Here is an 18,369-nt window from a genome sequence, read left to right on the forward strand (position 1 = left end):
CAAATCAGATCTTTTGGGTTCACTAATCATTTCCACTTCAATAGTGTTTATGTGTATTTATTCATTCCTCTCCATATCCCCATTAGATTGATCAGTTATTATGCTCATATATATCATAAGTAACTTGGCAACAAAGAGATTGAGTATTCAAGTTTACCTGGTTACTGACAGAGCCATTCTTTTTTTTTTTAAATTTTTTTTAACGTTTATTTTTTTTGAGACAGAGCGTGAACAGGGGAGGGGCAGAGAGAGAGGGAGACACAGAATCTGAAACAGGCTCCAGGCTCTGAGCAGTCAGCACAGAGCCCGACGCGGGGCTCGAACTCACGGACCGTGAGATTATGACCTGAGCTGAAGTCGGACGCTCAACCGACCAAGCCACCCAGGCGCCCCGACAGAGCCATTCTGTAGACACATTCAGAACGGCTTCCAAACTAAATGTCATCAGTAAATTTGAATTGATTTTAATCTCATTCAATTTACACTTAATCATGGTATCCATTCTTCCAAACTTAATGCTTGGGGTTGCACAACAGTGCAATCCACAAATATATGTACATATATGCAGTGAGATTAGTGCAACATTAGAGACACATACAGTCAACAAAGGCAAAAGAAGGTACAGAATTGGGTGTAAAATATTGGACTCTGGGCTAATGTGTACATGCATTCACACAGAAGAAATCCATTTACCACCTGGGAGATATTGGTCCTAAATGAAGTTTCCTGAGCCTCATTTTATCCATCAGTAAAACGAAGGTGATATTGGAACCTACCTCTGTGTTCCTGTGAGTGCTAGATGAAATAATCAGGACACACACTTCACGCAATGTGGGTATTCAGCACCATCCCGATGTGTTCTATTCATAATCTTATAATTAGGATGGAACAAGGTGCCGGTGGGTTTTGACATCCGGCAGCTTTACTCTGATGTGAGTTTTCTGACACGCTATGCCTACTTAGATTTTTTTGTGTCTTCCAGTATTTCTCAGTCTGTCCTACATCCCCCGTGTTCGTGGCTTTGTCACGCATTCTGTGTGAAAACCCTCACACAGACCTCTTTTGTTTAATTGCTTCCTTTTGGTCCACATTTTAGTTTGGGTTGAAAGACTCCTATTTTATCCTAGACATATTCTTACAGTCATTAGTGTCAGCATGTAGCTGGATCATATACACTGAGGGGTGAAAACCCATATATGTGAAGTTGACTCTAGTCTGTAGATTGTTTTTGAGCAAGCACCATGGTTTAAATCCTTTTATTTATACTTGAAGTGTTGAGGGACATCCATTTTCTGGTAACTACTATTTTCCACCATCTTCTTTCTGGCCCCTCTACACAGTGCATGTCTCGAATTTAAGGAATTTGTGTTTGTGAACCCATCACTCAATAATAGTATCAAGTTATAATTTCTTGTTTAGCATTTGTCATGTTTTATGATGACTGGAATGCTCTTATTGGGCCCACATGGATAATCCAGTATAAAATTGTTATCTCAAAATCCTTAACTTTACTCATATGTGCACAATACCTTTTACCGTGTAAGAGAACATAAGCACAGATTCCAGGATTAGGATGTGGGCATACAGGGGAGCATTATTCTGACTGCCACAGTGGGGATGAAAAGAATACATAATAGGTAAATTATCTAGGGAGTTAGACACTTTTGCAGCTGAGACACCTTCACAGATCTTGTGGCCAACTTTCTGATTGTGTATAATTATCAACAGAAAGAGGTATTAACTTATTCAGGGTCACATATCTGGAATAAATCCGTTCCCAGATCACATTTCTGGGAATTAGTAACAACTTTAACCCAGTGTTTACGTGCCAGTATATCTCACAGATAAACAGAAATCAGAAACGACAGACAAGTAGGCAGGCAGAGACACCAAAGACAGGAATATAGATGATGGATCAAGAAGGGATAGATGGGGGCGCCTGGGTGGCGCAGTCGGTTAAGCGTCCAACTTCAGCCAGGTCACGATCTCGAGATCTGTGAGTTCGAGCCCCGCGTCGGGCTCTGGGCTAATGGCTCAGAGCCTGGAGCCTGTTTCCGACTCTGTGTCTCCCTCTCTCTCTGCCCCTCCCCCGTTCATGCTCTGTCTCTCTCTGTCCCAAAAATAAATAAACGTTGAAAAAAAAATTTAAAAAAAAAAAAAAAAGAAGGGATAGATGGATGGATGGATGGATGGATGAATGGGTGGATGGATATAGAAGAGGAAAGGTATAAATTGTGTATACACGCACACACACACACACACACCCTAATTTACAGTTAAGAAAATGAAGGATTTGGAAGTTACATGCCTTCTTAAAATTCTACATCTAGTCCGAGTTAAGATAAAAACCCATATATCACTGATTTTAATGCCTGTGGCTTGAATCATTGCATTGTTAGATTTTCTAGATGATCCAGTAATAAAAGGGCAGGTTGTAGGGAAATTACAGTAAAACTGGAGTAAGGATCTTGGTAGCTTTATGATGATCCTTCTGGAGTCTGAAGGAGTGTCATTTCGCCCTGTTTGGTTAGTTATCCCTTCAATAACAAGTCAAAAATTTACCACCTACCCAATCTTACCATCTATCGTAGTTGCACTGTAAGCCTCGACAGAAGGTTTTCTTTTTTCTAATGCAAGTGCCTGATTTATGGTTTGATTGCCTAGGTAGCCATCCAGAGAGACACCCACTTCAAAGATGTCTATCTCAGAAAAAAAATGTTTGTCTCACATGTTCTACCGACTGAGCCAATCAGGTGATGTCTATCTTGAATAAACCCATTGCCAGCCACTAGATAAAGAGTTAGCTTCTCACCTCCCAGACTCCTTGGTTTTAGAGATCTTGGTGGATTTCAATAACTTACCATCCCAGGCCACTTGTTTTTCTCTTACAATGCTTTAAATTCCCTCTTTTGTGCTTTAAATTCACCACTCAAGTGTGAACCCCAGATACCTTAGGTGTCCATCCACCACACCAACAAAAGCAGAACCCAGATCTGCTCTCTCTCCCTATCCATGACCTTGCTGTGTGGCCCCAGGGATGCCATGTGGTTTCCAGGATCTGTGAATAATAAACTTTATCTCTTTCAAATCTCCTGATGGTTACGGGTGAGCAGGTCTTGCAGTCATAACGAGAACCTCAAGAGTCAGTTCAGCCACAAGTCTCGTTGCCAACAGACTTGGACCAGCACAAAACAATAGATTTTTGCTATCTTCTTAAGGAAAGCAGCACGAAATTTCGTAAATACTATCCTACTCTCTGAGGATTAGAATGTTGTGGGTTTTTTTTTTTTTTGCATTTGAATCCTATACTTAAGTCAAGGTTTCAGAAAAAGTGTGCAAACAACTAGATAGGAACTCAAAAACTCTTAGAAGAGGTAGCTGCCTCGCTGCTTCTGCATCAATTACATTTTTCACTAAAAGCGTATATTAAACAGAGAAGCTTACCTTGCTCTTGAAAAAAAAATAAAAGACAATCCTGAACTGAGTCTGAAATCAGAAATTCAGACCTAGACATAGAAGAATGTATAAACAATTTTGGAGCATATCTCAGGTATTGGTCCCAAAGTTCCAAGGTACATGGAGAGATGAAGAAAGGATCATAAACATGGAGTTAGGAAGCCCAGGCTCAAGTCTTGCATCTACCGTGGATTTTTCTGTGTATTTAGAAGAGTCATTTACCTTACACAGAGCTCAGTTTCCTTATTTGTGGTATAGACATAATAAAATTACTTGTCCCCCGATTTCACAGAATTTTGTCTGTGAATGAGGGTGGGTCTTTAAGGACCTTAGTAAGGGTTATCCTTTCAACATAAAATAATATAATTATTATCTTAGGGTGTTTCCCCTGGCTGTGGTTGCAGGGTCACTGCCAACACTCAGTTTGGGAAAACACTGGTGTGTGTACTAAAAAGCATTAACATTCATTTAGATAAATGGTGACCAAAAGAGTCTACACGGAGTCTGGTCCCTTTACAATATTGTCATGTGGAGTCATGATATGATTTCAGGCCCTAATGAATGGGAACCATGAGAAAATTTGTAGGTGTGAAATTCCTAGGGGACAGGCCCGTATGAGGGCAATCACTTCTATCTAGGGAAGAAGCAATTAAATTGTATACAGGGATATAATTTCTTCTGCTGAGTAGCACATAGATGCATTTGTGGTAATTTTCTTTCCTTCCCCAAATTTTATTAAGCTGTTACTCGGTCCATAACTAGTGGGTTTAATACATTCACATTCTTATATTATTGATATTTATATTAGATTGTAAAAACTTACTTTGTTTCTTGTATGCCATCTATTTGATTTTATTTTTTTCCTTTCCATTCTTTTACTTGTTGTAATTAAATTGTAGACTGTTGGATTTTTAGAGATTGATAAATGAAATCCTGTTTTCCTTCTTGGGTTTACAACAAAGCAAAAATATTACACATAGGCCAAAAATATGGAGAGTACATTCAGCTTTAATACTACTAAGGGCATTCAAAAATTTGATTCTGGTATGTAGACAGATGGGTTTCTTTTCCATCCTGAATTACCCTGTTGTAGCCAATGCAGCTGATGTTCTATCCAAATCCCCTAGGCACTCATGTGGCTCCAGAGGTAAAAGTTGAGCAATCGAGAAAACAGGTGAAGGTGGCTAAAGGTACAAATACCTAGTTATAAGATAAATAAGTACTAGGGATGTGACATACACCACGATTACTATAATTAACAACACAAATACGTACACTTGAAAGTTTCTAAGATGTTAGATCTTAAAAGTGCTCATCTCAGGATAAAATGTTGTAACTATGTGATGTCATAGATGTTAGTCAAACATCGTTGCCATCATTTCAAATAATTATGTTATATATCTTAAACTTATATAATGTGATTTATCAATTATATCTTAAAAAGCTGGAAAAAACAAAATTTGAAATCACTCAAGGTAACTAACCACTTTAATAGATTGAGGAGAAAGAACACATTAAGTTATCTGATTTATTAATTCAGAAAAAGCGTTTAACAAAATCTCCAGTGCCTTCGTGATAAAAGCAACCAGAAATCTGATAGAAGTGAACTTCCTCAAAAGTAGAAAGAGTACTAATGAAAAGCCCACAACTAACATCATACTCAAATGTGAAAGAGTGAAATCCTTCCCTGTAACATCACATATTAAGCAAGGATGCCTGCTTTCACTACTTACTTTCAAAGTTGTACTGAAAGTTCTATCTAGAGTAATTACATAAGAAAATAAGAGTTAGAAGGCATATAAATTGGAAAGGAAGAAGAAAACCCGTATGATTTTCAGATGATATCTCACATAGAGAAAATCCAAAAGAATGTACAAGAAACTATTAGCTAACAAACTTATTCACCAAACAAAAATATGTAGTGCTTACATACACTAGCAATAAACAATCCCAGAAGAAAATGAAGGAAAAAATTCCACTTACAATAGCCTCCTTATGTTAAAATACAGAGGAATAATCTTAACCAAGGGTGAAAGTGTTGTACACTGAGACTACAGAATAAATTGTTGAAATTCAGGAAGGCCTAAATAAGTGGAAAGACATTCTGTGTTCACGGATTGGGTCATATGATACTGTTTACTGGCAATACTTTCCAAAGTGATCTACAGTTTTGATGTAATCCCTCTCATAATTCTAATGACCACAAGGAGAAAGGCTATTACGTAAATTCAAATGGAATTTTGAGGGACCATCAACAGCCAAAACAATATTGAGAAGGAAGAACAAAGCGGGAGGACTCACCCTTCTGGATTTTGGAACTAATACAAATCTAAATTAATCAAAGCAATTTGATATTGGCTCAAGGATAGTGACGTCGGTCAAGTGAATAGAATTGAGAGACAAGAAATAAACCCATGTGTCTATTGCCAGTTGATTTTTGACAAAAATGCTAAATTCATTCAATGGCAAAAGAAATCTTCAACAAATGGGCTGGGACAGCTGGATATCCACATCTAAGAGTGAAGTTGAATCCCTTCTCACAGCATATATAAAACGCAACACAAAATGGTTGATGACTGAAATATGAGAGCTAAAAACATAAAACCATTAGAAAATGTGAGAAAAGTTCCAGACCTTGGATTGGGCAATGGTTTCTTATGTATTACATCAAAAACACAAGCAACAAAAGAAAAAAGAGATAAGATGAACTTCTTCAAAATTACAAACCTTTGTATATCAAAGTATATTTTCAAGAAAATGAAAAGAACGGCTTAAGAATGGGAGAAAAAAATTTGCAAATCACATTACTGATAAGGCTGTAATATGCAGGCTACATGAAGGACTCTTACAACTCAACAACAGAGAAACCAATAGACCCGTTGAAAAATTGGCAAAGTCCTTTAACAGACATTTCTCCAAAGAAGATTTACTCAAAGCCAATAAGCACATGGAAGTATGCTCAAAATCATTAGGCATTAGGGAAAAGTAAATCAAAACCATGAGATACCATTTCACACCCATTAGGATGGTGTGTAAAAGAAAATGGAAACTAACAAATTGTAGCAAGAATGTGGGTAAATAGGAACCCTTGTACGTTGCTGGTGGGAAAGAAAAATGGAACATTTGCTGTGAAAAACAGTTTCATGGTCTTCAAAAGGTAAGCATAGAATTACCGTATAAACCAGCCATTCTGTTCCTAGTAATACCCAAGAATGAAAACAGGTCCTCGAATAACACTTGTGCATGAATACAAATATTTCTGCTGCATTATTAACAATTGCCAATAGGTGAAAACAATCCAAATGTCTACCAATTGAGAATGGATGAAAAGATGTGGTATATATGTACACTGGGGTATTGTTCAGCCATAAAAAGAAATGAAGCATTGATACATGCTACAACACAGATAAGCCTCAAAAACAATGAATTGAGTAAAAGAAGTCAGACATAAAAGATCACTTATTGTATGATTCTGTTTACATGAGATATCCATAATAGGTAAATCCATAGGTTATTGGTTCCCAGGGACAGGGGGCCTTCATGGGTACGGGATCTTCTTTGTGAATAAAAAAAAGTCTTTTGGAATTAAATCGAGGTGATGGTTGCAGAACATTGTTAATGTGCTAAATACTACTGAGTTTCACAATTTAAAACAATAGATTTTTTATGCTAATATCACATACATTAAAAAAGGCCAGGCAGAAGGAAATTAAACAGACAATAGGAGGAGAAAATAATGTGATCACAAAGGCAGGAACTGATGGAAATACCACTGAGGAATGCTGGCGGTCACCTGCAGATGAAATACACCAGGGACGGAGTCTCCCCTAGAGACTTCCGAGACTGAGATCTTTGTTTCATCCCAGTGAAACTGATTTCCAACAACTGGCCTCCGGAACTGCGAGAAAACAAATGTGTGTGGTTTTAAGGTCCCAGAGTGTGGTCATTTGTTACAGCAACCATAGAAAACTAACATAAAATCTTTATTATCTTTGCTGTGTTCAACCACTGGGTTTTCAATTTAACGTGTTCCTGCAGTATGAGCTAGCATACTATGTTGTCTGTGTTCTGTTTTTACAAACAGATGATGAGTTTTTCTGTTTGGTGTCAGTTCCTCTTCTCATGCAGTTATTCATTCCTTAAAATCTTTTACTGAGCCTCAGCTCTGAACTCTCAAGAGTCTTTGTTAGTGAACAAATCAGAAATTGTTCCCGGCTGCATAGAACTTTTATTCTAATAGAGAAAACAAATGAAAGGAGTAAACACACAAAAATGAATAAGCAATATTTTGACCACTGTTTGTGTAGAAGATAGAGGTAAATATTTGTGCCCTTTTTTTCCCATGTAAATTTGTTCCTATACAGAATCACATTTCATTAGCTACTCTTGAGCTCTATGGAATAAACATTAGTCTAGACTCTGAGAATACATATCTAAATGAGATAACATTTGTGGGCTCAAAAGTCTTGCAATTCAGTGCTACAACTAAACCTACAAAAACAAAGCAATATAATATAAGTTTTAGTAGTTCTATGGAGAAGGTTGGCATATTAGATGATTGAAAGAGAGAGAAGAAAAGGAACAGAAGGGAAAGGATGTTGACATGTTTTGAGCAGCTACTCTGTTCCAGGCACCGTGCTACAGTCTGGCTCATTCAGTGCCTGTTTAATAGAAGTCTGTGAGAGAGGCAGTAGTTTCCCCATTAGAAACTCAGAACACTTACATAACTTGCCCTACATCACAAAGTTTGGATTGGAACGGAATTCACATTGGATTTGTTCTCTCTCCGAAACGTGTGCTAAGTCGGCGCTAGCCATTTTGGTTATGATTTGGAGGCTGGTGAGTTTTCAAAAGAAATCATTGTAGAATCAAGTTATGTTGGAGAAATTTGATAGTTCTCTCAGCCTAAATCCTCCCCACCCCCACAACATCCTCCAGATGATCTTATGGGAAGCTCTCTGAATCTGTTAGGGTCAATAATACTAGCTGCCAAGCAAGCAAACTGCAAACAGCAGTGACATGACCATAGAGGTCTTTCGTGCTTGCATATTGTTCCATTAGTTGTTCTGGGGGAATCTCTACAGAGATTCAGTTGATCCTGATTCTTTCCATTAGTAATTTTGTCATCTCTTGTGGTCTGAATCCTCTCCACCCAGCTGGTGACAAAGAAAAAGAATGAACAGGACATCACCTGGAGAGTTTCGTGGTCCAGACTCGGAAGCAGCATGTATGATCTGTACTCACATTCCATGGCTAAGAACACAAACATATGGTCAAAATTAATTGTATGAAGGCAGAGGAACAGAGCCTATGCTTTTTCCAGGAGTAAAAAAGAAATAGTTTGGGAAAATAACTAACCAGTCTTTTCCATTGTAATGCTTATGATCATCAAATATTCATCTTATACCTCCTTTCCTACAGAAAATTTCTTATTAACCTCCACCAGGGAGACAACCTAAATCCCAACTAATTAATATAGAAGCACAATGTCCAGGCTATTTGAGAGGTTAAAAGGTCTTCTCCACCCAGTCCTTGTGTGGCTCCTTGTTGCCTAGTAACTTATGCACTAAAAGGAAAACTTAGCTTCTTCCACATTCATTCCCAATAAATAAAATTGGACTATAGTAAAGATAATGGGAAAAAAAGGAGCTCCCATTCAGAATAGATAGTAATGGAAGGCGCACAGATTTCAATTTAGAAATCTTATGGAATCGACATTTTGAAGGCCCCTCAACCCTGGTGATGGGGTATATTTCTTTATAAGACCCTGATTTTTCTTTTTGGAAAAAATTCCCATTTTCTATTAGTTTCCTTAGTACCCGGCCCAATCTCTTAAATGTTTTTTTAATACATAATTTTTTTAACCTCTTTTGAAATATATCAGAGAAATAACTATGTCCATTGCCATATTAACAAACAACAACATCAGCATCACAGTTTGGTAGTTTTTTTTTTTTAAGTTTATTTCTTTATTTTGAGAGAGAGCATGAGCAGGGTGGGGGCTCAGAGAGAGAGGGAGAGAGAGAATCCAAGTAGTCTTGGTGTCTTCAGCATGGAGCCCGGTGCGGGGCTCATACTCACAAACTGTGAGATCATGACCTGAGATGAAATCAAGAGTCGGTTGGTCAACTGACTGAGCCACCCGGATGCCCTAAAGTTTGGTAGTTTTTTATTTAGTTATCTTGTTAGATTTATAACTATTTGATTTGGGGGCTGCTACTAGGAAAGGCCTCATGTTTTTAATTTCAGTTCCTGTTTGTTCATTTCAGTATATAAGAAAGTGATCAAATTTAGTATATTAGCCTTGCATCCGACAATCATTCTATAATCACTTATTAGTCCGGGAGGGTTCTTTTCTCCTATTTTTCCCTATTTTTTATGTAGGCATTCATGTCACCTGTGAACAAAAACCAGTTTTTATTTATTCCTTCCCAAGTCTCCGCGTCATGAGATTCCATTCATGTACCGTAGGGATGGAGGAAAGCTCAGTGATTTCCACAGAGGAAGGAGTAGGGACTGCCAGTCTATAACAGAAATGGAAGGGAAATATTAGAATTATAATGTATTCTCCCTGGTACAGTGCTGGTATGACACTTGATCTTAGCCGAAAGGCTGAGAAGTGATAGTGCAGTGCTGGTGAACACAATGCTCTGCATTTGTTAAAACCCTTAAAACCCTACATGAAAGAGTAAAATTAATATATACAAAGCTTGGATTCCTAGTGTTACAAATGCCCCATGGTAATATAAAATTCCTTTTTAGAGGAGACTAGGTGAGAGTTGTATTCATTTTCTATGGCTGTTATAACAAATGACCACAAACCTAGAAGCTTATGCAACACGTATTAATTCCTTCACAGTCTAGAATCCAAAAGTCCAAATCGGGTTCTCTGGACAAAAGTCAGTGTGTTAGAAGAGCCACGCTCCCTCCATAGGCTCTAAGACAAAATCCATTTCTCTCCTCTTCCATTTTCTTTTTTTTTTATATTTATTTATTTATTTATTTATTTATTTATTTATTTTTAACATTTATTTATTTTTGAGACACAGAGAGAGAGAGCATGAACAGGGGAGGGTCAGAGGAAGAGGGAGACATAGAATCTGAAACAGGCTCCAGGCTCTGAGCTGTCAGCACAGAGCCCGACGCGGGGCTCAAACCCACAGACCATGAGATCATGACCTGAGCCTAAGTCGGACACTTAACCGACTGAGCCACCCAGGCACCCCTTCTCTTCCATTTTCTGATGGCTGTTGTCATCCATGATTTGTGGTCACATCACTTCATCTACTTCCAATATCACATTGTCTACTCTTTTATCTGTGGTCAAACTTCTTATAATTATATGTGGGATTTCCTTCCTGGTCCACACAGAAAATATGGGCTATAATCTTTAAGTTAATCAACTCTTCATAGTCCTTTTAGGCCATATAAGGTAACTTTGGAAGATTCCAGAAATTAGGACGTGGATCAAGTCATTATTCAGATTGCCACAGGGTTAAATTGAACATTCTGCACTGTTCTGAAAATTTTCTGTAACTCTAAAATAGTTCTAAAATGAAACAATTATTTAAAGATAATTATAAAAATTTAGGTAATAATGTTTTTGACAGGAGAAATATTACCATAAATGTAGAAGTGAATGTTTGTGTTATATTACACTGTCCCCAAATAGTAGGATGAAAATACTAGTATATTCAAGCACAGTCTTACAAATACTGAAATATCAAAGCCTCTTATTATCTAGAGGTAACAAATTAGTTGAGGGTACATATTTATGTGGGTAAATTTTTATAGTATAAAGCTTTCTGAGGATCAAAATTAAAAACATAAATATTGTGCATTATACTAGCATATTGAATGTACATTATCTTTATTATTGACAGATATTGTCATATATATTCCTATGTAGATATCTAGAATCATTTCAGTTAATTATATTTTGTACATATGAAGTAATTTTCAAATATAATGAGATACTAACCTTTAAATAATTTTTTTTTGAGAGAGAGAGAGAGAGAGAGAGAGAGAGAGAGAGAGATTGAGAGAGAGAATTTCAAACAGGCTCACATTCTGTGTGGAGCCCAATGAAGGGCTTGATCCCACGACCCAGGATCATGACCTGCGCCGAAATCAAGAGTTGGACACTGAACAAATTGAGCCACCCAGGTGTTCCAACACTTCAAATAATTTTAAATTTAATGTCTTTTTATGATTTACTAAAGAGTATTTATTTGATACGTTACTTCCCATTTAATGAGGCATCACTTCAAAGTAAAAATTATAGAATTGTTTCAGATGATTCACTTGATTATGGGATCCAGGAAATCATTGTGCCCAAACTTTTGGAGTACAAACACTGAGTGAGATAAAAATATTTCAGCAAAGCAGAAAATAAGCTGTGCCCTCTTAGGGTAGATACACTCATTTAGTAGTATATTACTTTAAGTATATTCTCAAGGTTATTCTTAAGTTAGGACTCTTCGAACAGCATTCAACTAACGAAATAAAAATATTGGACATAAATTTCTATTCTAATACATGAATTAAATATTTAAATTATTATTATTAAAAACTAACAACATTCCAGTTAATTCTGGGAAATTCCCTACTCCAATGTGTATGTATCCTCATGGGCACATAAGGATATGTGCCCTTCTGTTCATGGTCTCATTTGTGTCCCTATTTTATGTGTTTCTGCATTGATGTGGTAGAAACAAATTCATGTAGAATAAATGAATAAATCAATACCTGCTTTTACAAGTAGGCCCCAGACGATTTTTTTTTTGACAGAGAGAGATGGGGAGCCAGTGAGCAAAGGGCAGAGAAAGAGAAGCAGAGCTCACTTAAGTGGGACTCCAGCTCACCCAAGACGTGGCTCCAGCTCACCCGATCTGGGGCTCCAACTCAAGAACCCTGAGATCATGACCTGAGCAGAAGTCACATGCTTAATGCCTGAGCCACCCAGGCACCCAGGCACTGAGACATCTTAATCATTCTTGTTCAGGTTATTACATTTCCGGACATATGTTTTTTTCCTTCAGGATAAGAGGCATTGAATAAGCAAAGATATCACTTCAGAAACTTAATTTAACGGTGGTCTTAATGAAATTAGATTAGTGTACGTTGTACAATGTTAAAAAATCACAATCTTAAAGATAATTTTGCCTCTGAAACGACCTTCATGAGTGCACTCTTAACCTCTTTGTTCCTCAGGCTATAGACCACAGGGTTCAGCATGGGGATGACCGTGGTTTAGAACACAGATGCCATTTTGTCTGTGTCCATGGAATGGCTGGAACTGGGCTGTAAGTACATAAAAATGAGTGTCCCATAGAAGATGGAGACTGCAGAGAGGTGAGAAGCACAGGTAGATAAAGCCTTCTGATATCCCGTAGATGAGTGCATCTTTAGGATGGTGATAAATATGAATATGTAGGAAATCAAGATGACCATGAGAGCAAAAAAGCTGTTGAAGCTCACTACATAAACAAGAACCAGCTCACTGACACGTCTATCAGAGCAAGAAAGAACCATGACTGCAGGCACATCACAGAAAAAATGATGAATCACATTGGACATACAAAAGGAGAGTCTGAACGTGTCTCCAATGTGGATAGAGGCATTCAGGAAACCACAGGTGTAGGAACCTATGGCCAGACATGCACACACACCTGTCGTCATGGTGGTGGTGTAATGGAGGGGTTTGCACACTGCTGCATAGCGGTCATAGGCCATTGAAGCCAACAGGTAACTCTCCACAGTGGCAAAGGCTGCAAAAAAGAACATCTGAGCAGCACATGCATTGTAGGAGATGACCTTGTCTCTTATAAGTAATCCAGCCATGACCTTGGGAGTGACAGCTGTAGAGCAACAAAGGTCCACCAGAGACAGGTTACTGAGGAAAAAGTACATGGGAGTGTGGAGACGAGAGTCCAACAGAATCAACACTATTATCCCCAGGTTTCCAACCAGAGTGATGAGGTAGATGAGGGTGAACACGATAAAGAGGGGAACCTGCAGTTCTGGATCACTGGTTAGTCCCAGCAAGATGAACTGCATCACTTCTGTCCTGTTATCCATCAGTGTTGAGAACCACAAACGCTATGGCAATGAGAAGAAAGAAATGGGTGATAAACCAGGAGACTTATATTGAAAAGCGTATACATACAGTATGTGTTATTTCATTAGAGCAGTAGCTTGTATATCAAGTTTCTCCAGATAAAAAAAAAATTAGCTTGACAACAAAAGTTATCGCATTAATGATGTGTAGATTTGCAAACTGTTGAATCTGAAGTATGGAGCATCTTCTCAATTCTAAAGTTTTAGAAATCTGTAAACTGAGACGTAGAGAATTAAATAACTTGATCAAGATGGCTCATCCAGAAGGAATGTCTGGCCGTTCACTTCCCCCAAGCCTAGTGAAAGCAGGTACTTGCCCATGACTCACCCACCAGGAACTGCTGCAGACCCTGTAGAGGTACAGACGGTCCCCAACCTACGATGATTCGATTTAATGATTTTTCCACTTTACGATGGTGCAACAGTGACACACATTCGATGCAAATCAAACTGTGACTTTTGAATTTTGACCTTTTCCCAGCCTACTGATGTGAGGCTTGACTCTCATGATGCTAGGCATTGGCACCAGCCACAGCCCCCAGTCAGCCACACAATCATGAGGGTCAACAACCCAGACACTGGCAACCACTCTGTGGTTCACTTTCAGTACATTACATGAGATATTTATTAGAAAACAGACTTTGTGTGAGATGATTTTGTCCAACTGTAGACTTATGTAAGTGCTCAGAGTATGTTTGAGGTAGGAGAGGCTAAGCTATGATGTTCAGTAAGTCAGGTATATTAAGTAAATTTTCAACTTACCATATTTTCAACTTACCATGGAGTTATTGAAACATAAGCTCATTGTAAGTCCTGGAAAATCTGTATATTCCTTACATCCTCTCAAGAACATCATGAGTTTAATTTGTTATTACGGTCATTTAAATTATGATGCACAAGGGGTTCCTGGGTGGCTGTCACTTGAGTGTCTGACTCTTGATTTTCGCTCTGGTCATGAGATTGAGCCCTTGCATCAGGCTCCACGTTGATTCTCTTCCTGTCTCTCTGCCCCTCGCCTGCTTGTGCTCTTTCTCTCTAATACATAAATATGCACAGGACATTGAGTAATTTTTTATATTTATTTATTGAAAAAATGTCTAATGTTTATTTGTTTTTGAGAGAGAGAGAGTGTGTGAGCAAGTGAGGGGCAGAGAGAGAGGGAGACACAGAATCCAAAGCAGGTTCCAGGCTCTGAGCTGTCAGCACAGAGCCCAAAGGCGGAGCTCGAACCCGTGCACCATGGGATCATGACCTGAGCCGAAGTTGGAGGTTTAACAGACTGACCCACCCACAGGCCCCGATTTTTTATATTTAAATGAATATTAGTTGACAAGCCATGCTTTGAACCAACTTTTGAACCCACACTGAATGGTTCCTAAGATGACAGTCTAAAATGTATTGAAACGAAATTGAATTGAACTCAACTTACGATTGCTCATTGTCTCTACTGGTCCAAAATCAGTTTGTGGTTTCCCACTGAAGTGTCTGAGAGACATGTGCATGGTGCACATGGTGGGCTACCTGGAGCCTGAGGAGCTGGGATAGTCAGTACTCCTCTATAGGAAGAGTACTGTAAATCTGTTCACTTAAACTTGAAGCCTTGGAAGGGCATCCCTCTTCTGCTAACTACTCACATCTTCCTCCTAAACTTTGACAATTTCCCGTACAATAAGGGAATTACTTGCCAACATTAGACATTGTGGACATTGTTTGCCAACCTTAACACACGTACCTACTTGGAGCCTGTACTACATTCTATGAGCAATAATAAAGGCTTTATATGTCAAATGTGTGTGCATACAGGAGGTAGTATTATTATGCCTCCTTCACCATTGTGGAGCGTGAGGATTTGAGAAGTTATGCAATGCTCTAAAATACACAGCTAGCATGGGAAAGAGTCAAGATTCAAGAGTTAAATCCAATTTCTGTGTAACCAAAAGGCTCTGCTTTTAGCCATTCGCTGTCAACATCTGTGGTTGTACTGGTGACGATAAGCTTGAAATTATAGGGGAAAGTTATAGGGAAATTATCGGGGATCTTGTTAATTCACATGAGGGATTTTGTAGTTTAAAGGTTATTTCACTCTTGCTCTTGCTTGTTTGTGTCCAATGAGAGGCCAGCATTGAGTGACCAGGATGAAATCACCACTCGATCAATTAGAGAATCATCTGTGGCTGTTTTGTTCATATCTTTAGCAAAGCAGGACGATGTTCCTTAAGTATCAATAAACTCCCTTCTGAAGGAAATTTTGACATGTATATGCCAGTCTCACCTCCGTAGTTTGGAAAAACATTGAAAACATCGATTTCTGTTCTCGAATAACTCAAAGTAAGCAGAGCTGCCCTACTGCTTTTGCATAGATGACACTTGTTATTAAAAATGTTTACGGAATATGGATGCTTACCTGTCTTCTGGGTGAACAGGAAGAGCCAATGATGAGTAGCGGGTCTGAATCAGAATCTCAGCCATAGGATAATGCATAAATCTTACTACAGGAGCTCTCTCAAGACATGGTCATAAGGCTCCAAGGTCTCTGAGGCAGGGAAAAATGGAGGAAAGCATATTAATATGGTTCAATTTCTGAACCTACCATGCATTCCTTCTGTGTCCTTAGAGGAATCACTGGCTTCCTCCTTATTTGTAAAATAAAGATGATAAGATTACCTCTTACATAATTCACAGACTTGTGTCTGTAAATAACAAGCAGGGAGGGTCTGTAAAACATCTCAGTAAGAAATTATCATTTTTGAAGTCAATCGATGTGATTTTTCTCTTGGGGTGTTTCTCCTGAATGTGGTTGCAGGCTGATAGAGAATCCCCGATAAGACTTCTGTGCACTAGCAAGTTTAACATTCATATGAATAAATGATCACCAAATGGGTTCAGCATGTAGACTGGTGCCTCTACAATGATGTCATGTGGAGTCATCTAGGGATTTCATTGGCTAATACATGGGGATGTGGAGAGAATTATAGAGACACAGAGCTTCTCTGGGAATTTCCCCTGGGAGAACATTTCCGGCACCTCATCCCACCTTCTCAGGATGGAAGCAATTAAACAGCCTGTGGGAGCCACTCTGGTTATTTTCACTGAACACACACGTTTTTGTATTACTTGTTATTTTTGTCAGTTTATAATTAATGCATGACTTCCATACAGTAACATCCACAATCTTAGCATATAGTTTTAGGAATATTGTCAGATTCATGTCAAGTAAGCACTATCACCTAAAAAAATTCATACAAACCTCTCTGTGTAAACCCATTCTCCACTCACTGCCCCTGGAAACCCATAAACTCTTTTGTCCAAATAAAGTCGCCTTTTCTAGAGTGTCCTTACCCATAATCTTAGAACATGTACTGCGTAGGTCTATAATTTTTCACTTAGCTTTTGAGGCCCATCTGTATTGTTTCCTGTATCAAAGGAGAATATTTTTACTGCGGAGTAGAATTTTACTATCTGGTTGTTACTGATGGTTTATCTAATTCTTAGTTGAAGAACATTTGTGTTGGTGCTAGTGTTTTGTGATTACAAATAAAGCTGATTTAAACATCTGCCTCAAGTTTTTTTGTTTGTTTTTTTTCATGGCAAAAATTCTTATTTTTTAATGGAAAAGTAGCTAGCACAAAATGTTACATTAGTTTCAAGCATACACCACAGTGATTCAACAACTCTATGCATTATGCTCTGCTCACAATTGTAGCTACAGCCTGTCCCCATGCAGCACCATTACAATACCATTGACTGTATTCCCTGGGCTGCACCTTCTATCCTTGTGACATATTCGTTCCATTCCTGGAAGACTGAATCGCCCACCCCCTTCACCTATTTTGCCCTTCCCCCACATGGCTCTCCACTGGCAACCACCAGTTTGTTCTCTGTATACATGGGTCTCTTTTAGCTTTTTGTTCCTACCTAACTTTTGTCTGGTGGAATGTGTTAAGTCTTCTGCTGTCACTCCTACGGTGATGGAGGTTTTCTCACAGAGGAGGAAGTCATCTCCTATGACGTATGCGGTGCTCGAAGGTTCTTCCTTCTGGCTTTTGCCACCGTAGACTGCTTGCTGGTAGCTTTCGTGTGTAGAGTGTCAGCGCTTACTTGACACCCGCCGCTCTGACCACCATCATGTGTGTGCTCAAATGGCGGTAGGCTGGTACGTTTGGGGCTTGCTGAATTTGCCATCCACACTGGAGTCACCTTCGGCCTCTCTTTCTTCGCCATTCTTCACCAATCTCCTCGCCATTCTGATGTGGTCCATTACTTTTTCTGTGATAGCCCCTCAATCCTGGCTCTTTCCTGCTGTGACATCTACGTAAATGAGATTGTGCTCTTTAATTAGTGGATTTCTAAGTCCGTTTTGCCCTTATAGTTATCTTGACCTCCTATCTGTTCACATTCCTTGCCATCCTGAGGATACTCTCAGCACAGGGACAGTGGCTTTGCTACTTGCACGTGGGCTCACTCATGCGGTTGCATATCTGCTGCACAGTCAGTGGGCTGAAAGGCTCAACGTGGCATTACTCACGTTTCTGACCCTTGATTCTGGTTATTCTCTCCCTTTTCTCCACATGCTCTTTCGTCTTCCAGAGGTTGGACCTGCTTTCTTACATAATATTTTCAGTGTGAAAGTAAAACTGAAGGGTTTCTTGAAGTCTAGACTCCAAACTCACACAAGATTTTCTCTGCCACATTATCCTAATCCATGATGTCAAAGGGCTGGCCCCGATGCAAGCATGGATCGGGCATGGAAGACTCCATCTCTTGAGGGAAACAGCTGCAAAGAATTTGTGTCCA

At 38.8% G+C, this 18,369-nt stretch overlaps 1 protein-coding gene and 1 pseudogene across 1 annotated transcript; one reads left to right on the plus strand and one right to left on the minus strand.

The window, feature by feature from the left end:
• Positions 1 to 12,708: 12,708 nt before the first annotated feature.
• LOC125176730 (olfactory receptor 5B3-like) lies at positions 12,709 to 13,536 on the minus strand. The gene has a single exon (XM_047878531.1). It carries the CDS (start codon positions 13,534 to 13,536, stop codon positions 12,709 to 12,711), a length of 828 nt encoding a protein of 275 aa, XP_047734487.1.
• Positions 13,537 to 15,069: 1,533 nt separating this feature from the next.
• Positions 15,070 to 18,108, plus strand: LOC125146575 (olfactory receptor 5B3-like; annotated as a pseudogene).
• Positions 18,109 to 18,369: the final 261 nt, after the last annotated feature.

This window comes from Prionailurus viverrinus, chromosome D1 (assembly GCF_022837055.1).
Source record: "Prionailurus viverrinus isolate Anna chromosome D1, UM_Priviv_1.0, whole genome shotgun sequence".
Lineage (NCBI taxonomy): Eukaryota > Metazoa > Chordata > Mammalia > Carnivora > Felidae > Prionailurus > Prionailurus viverrinus.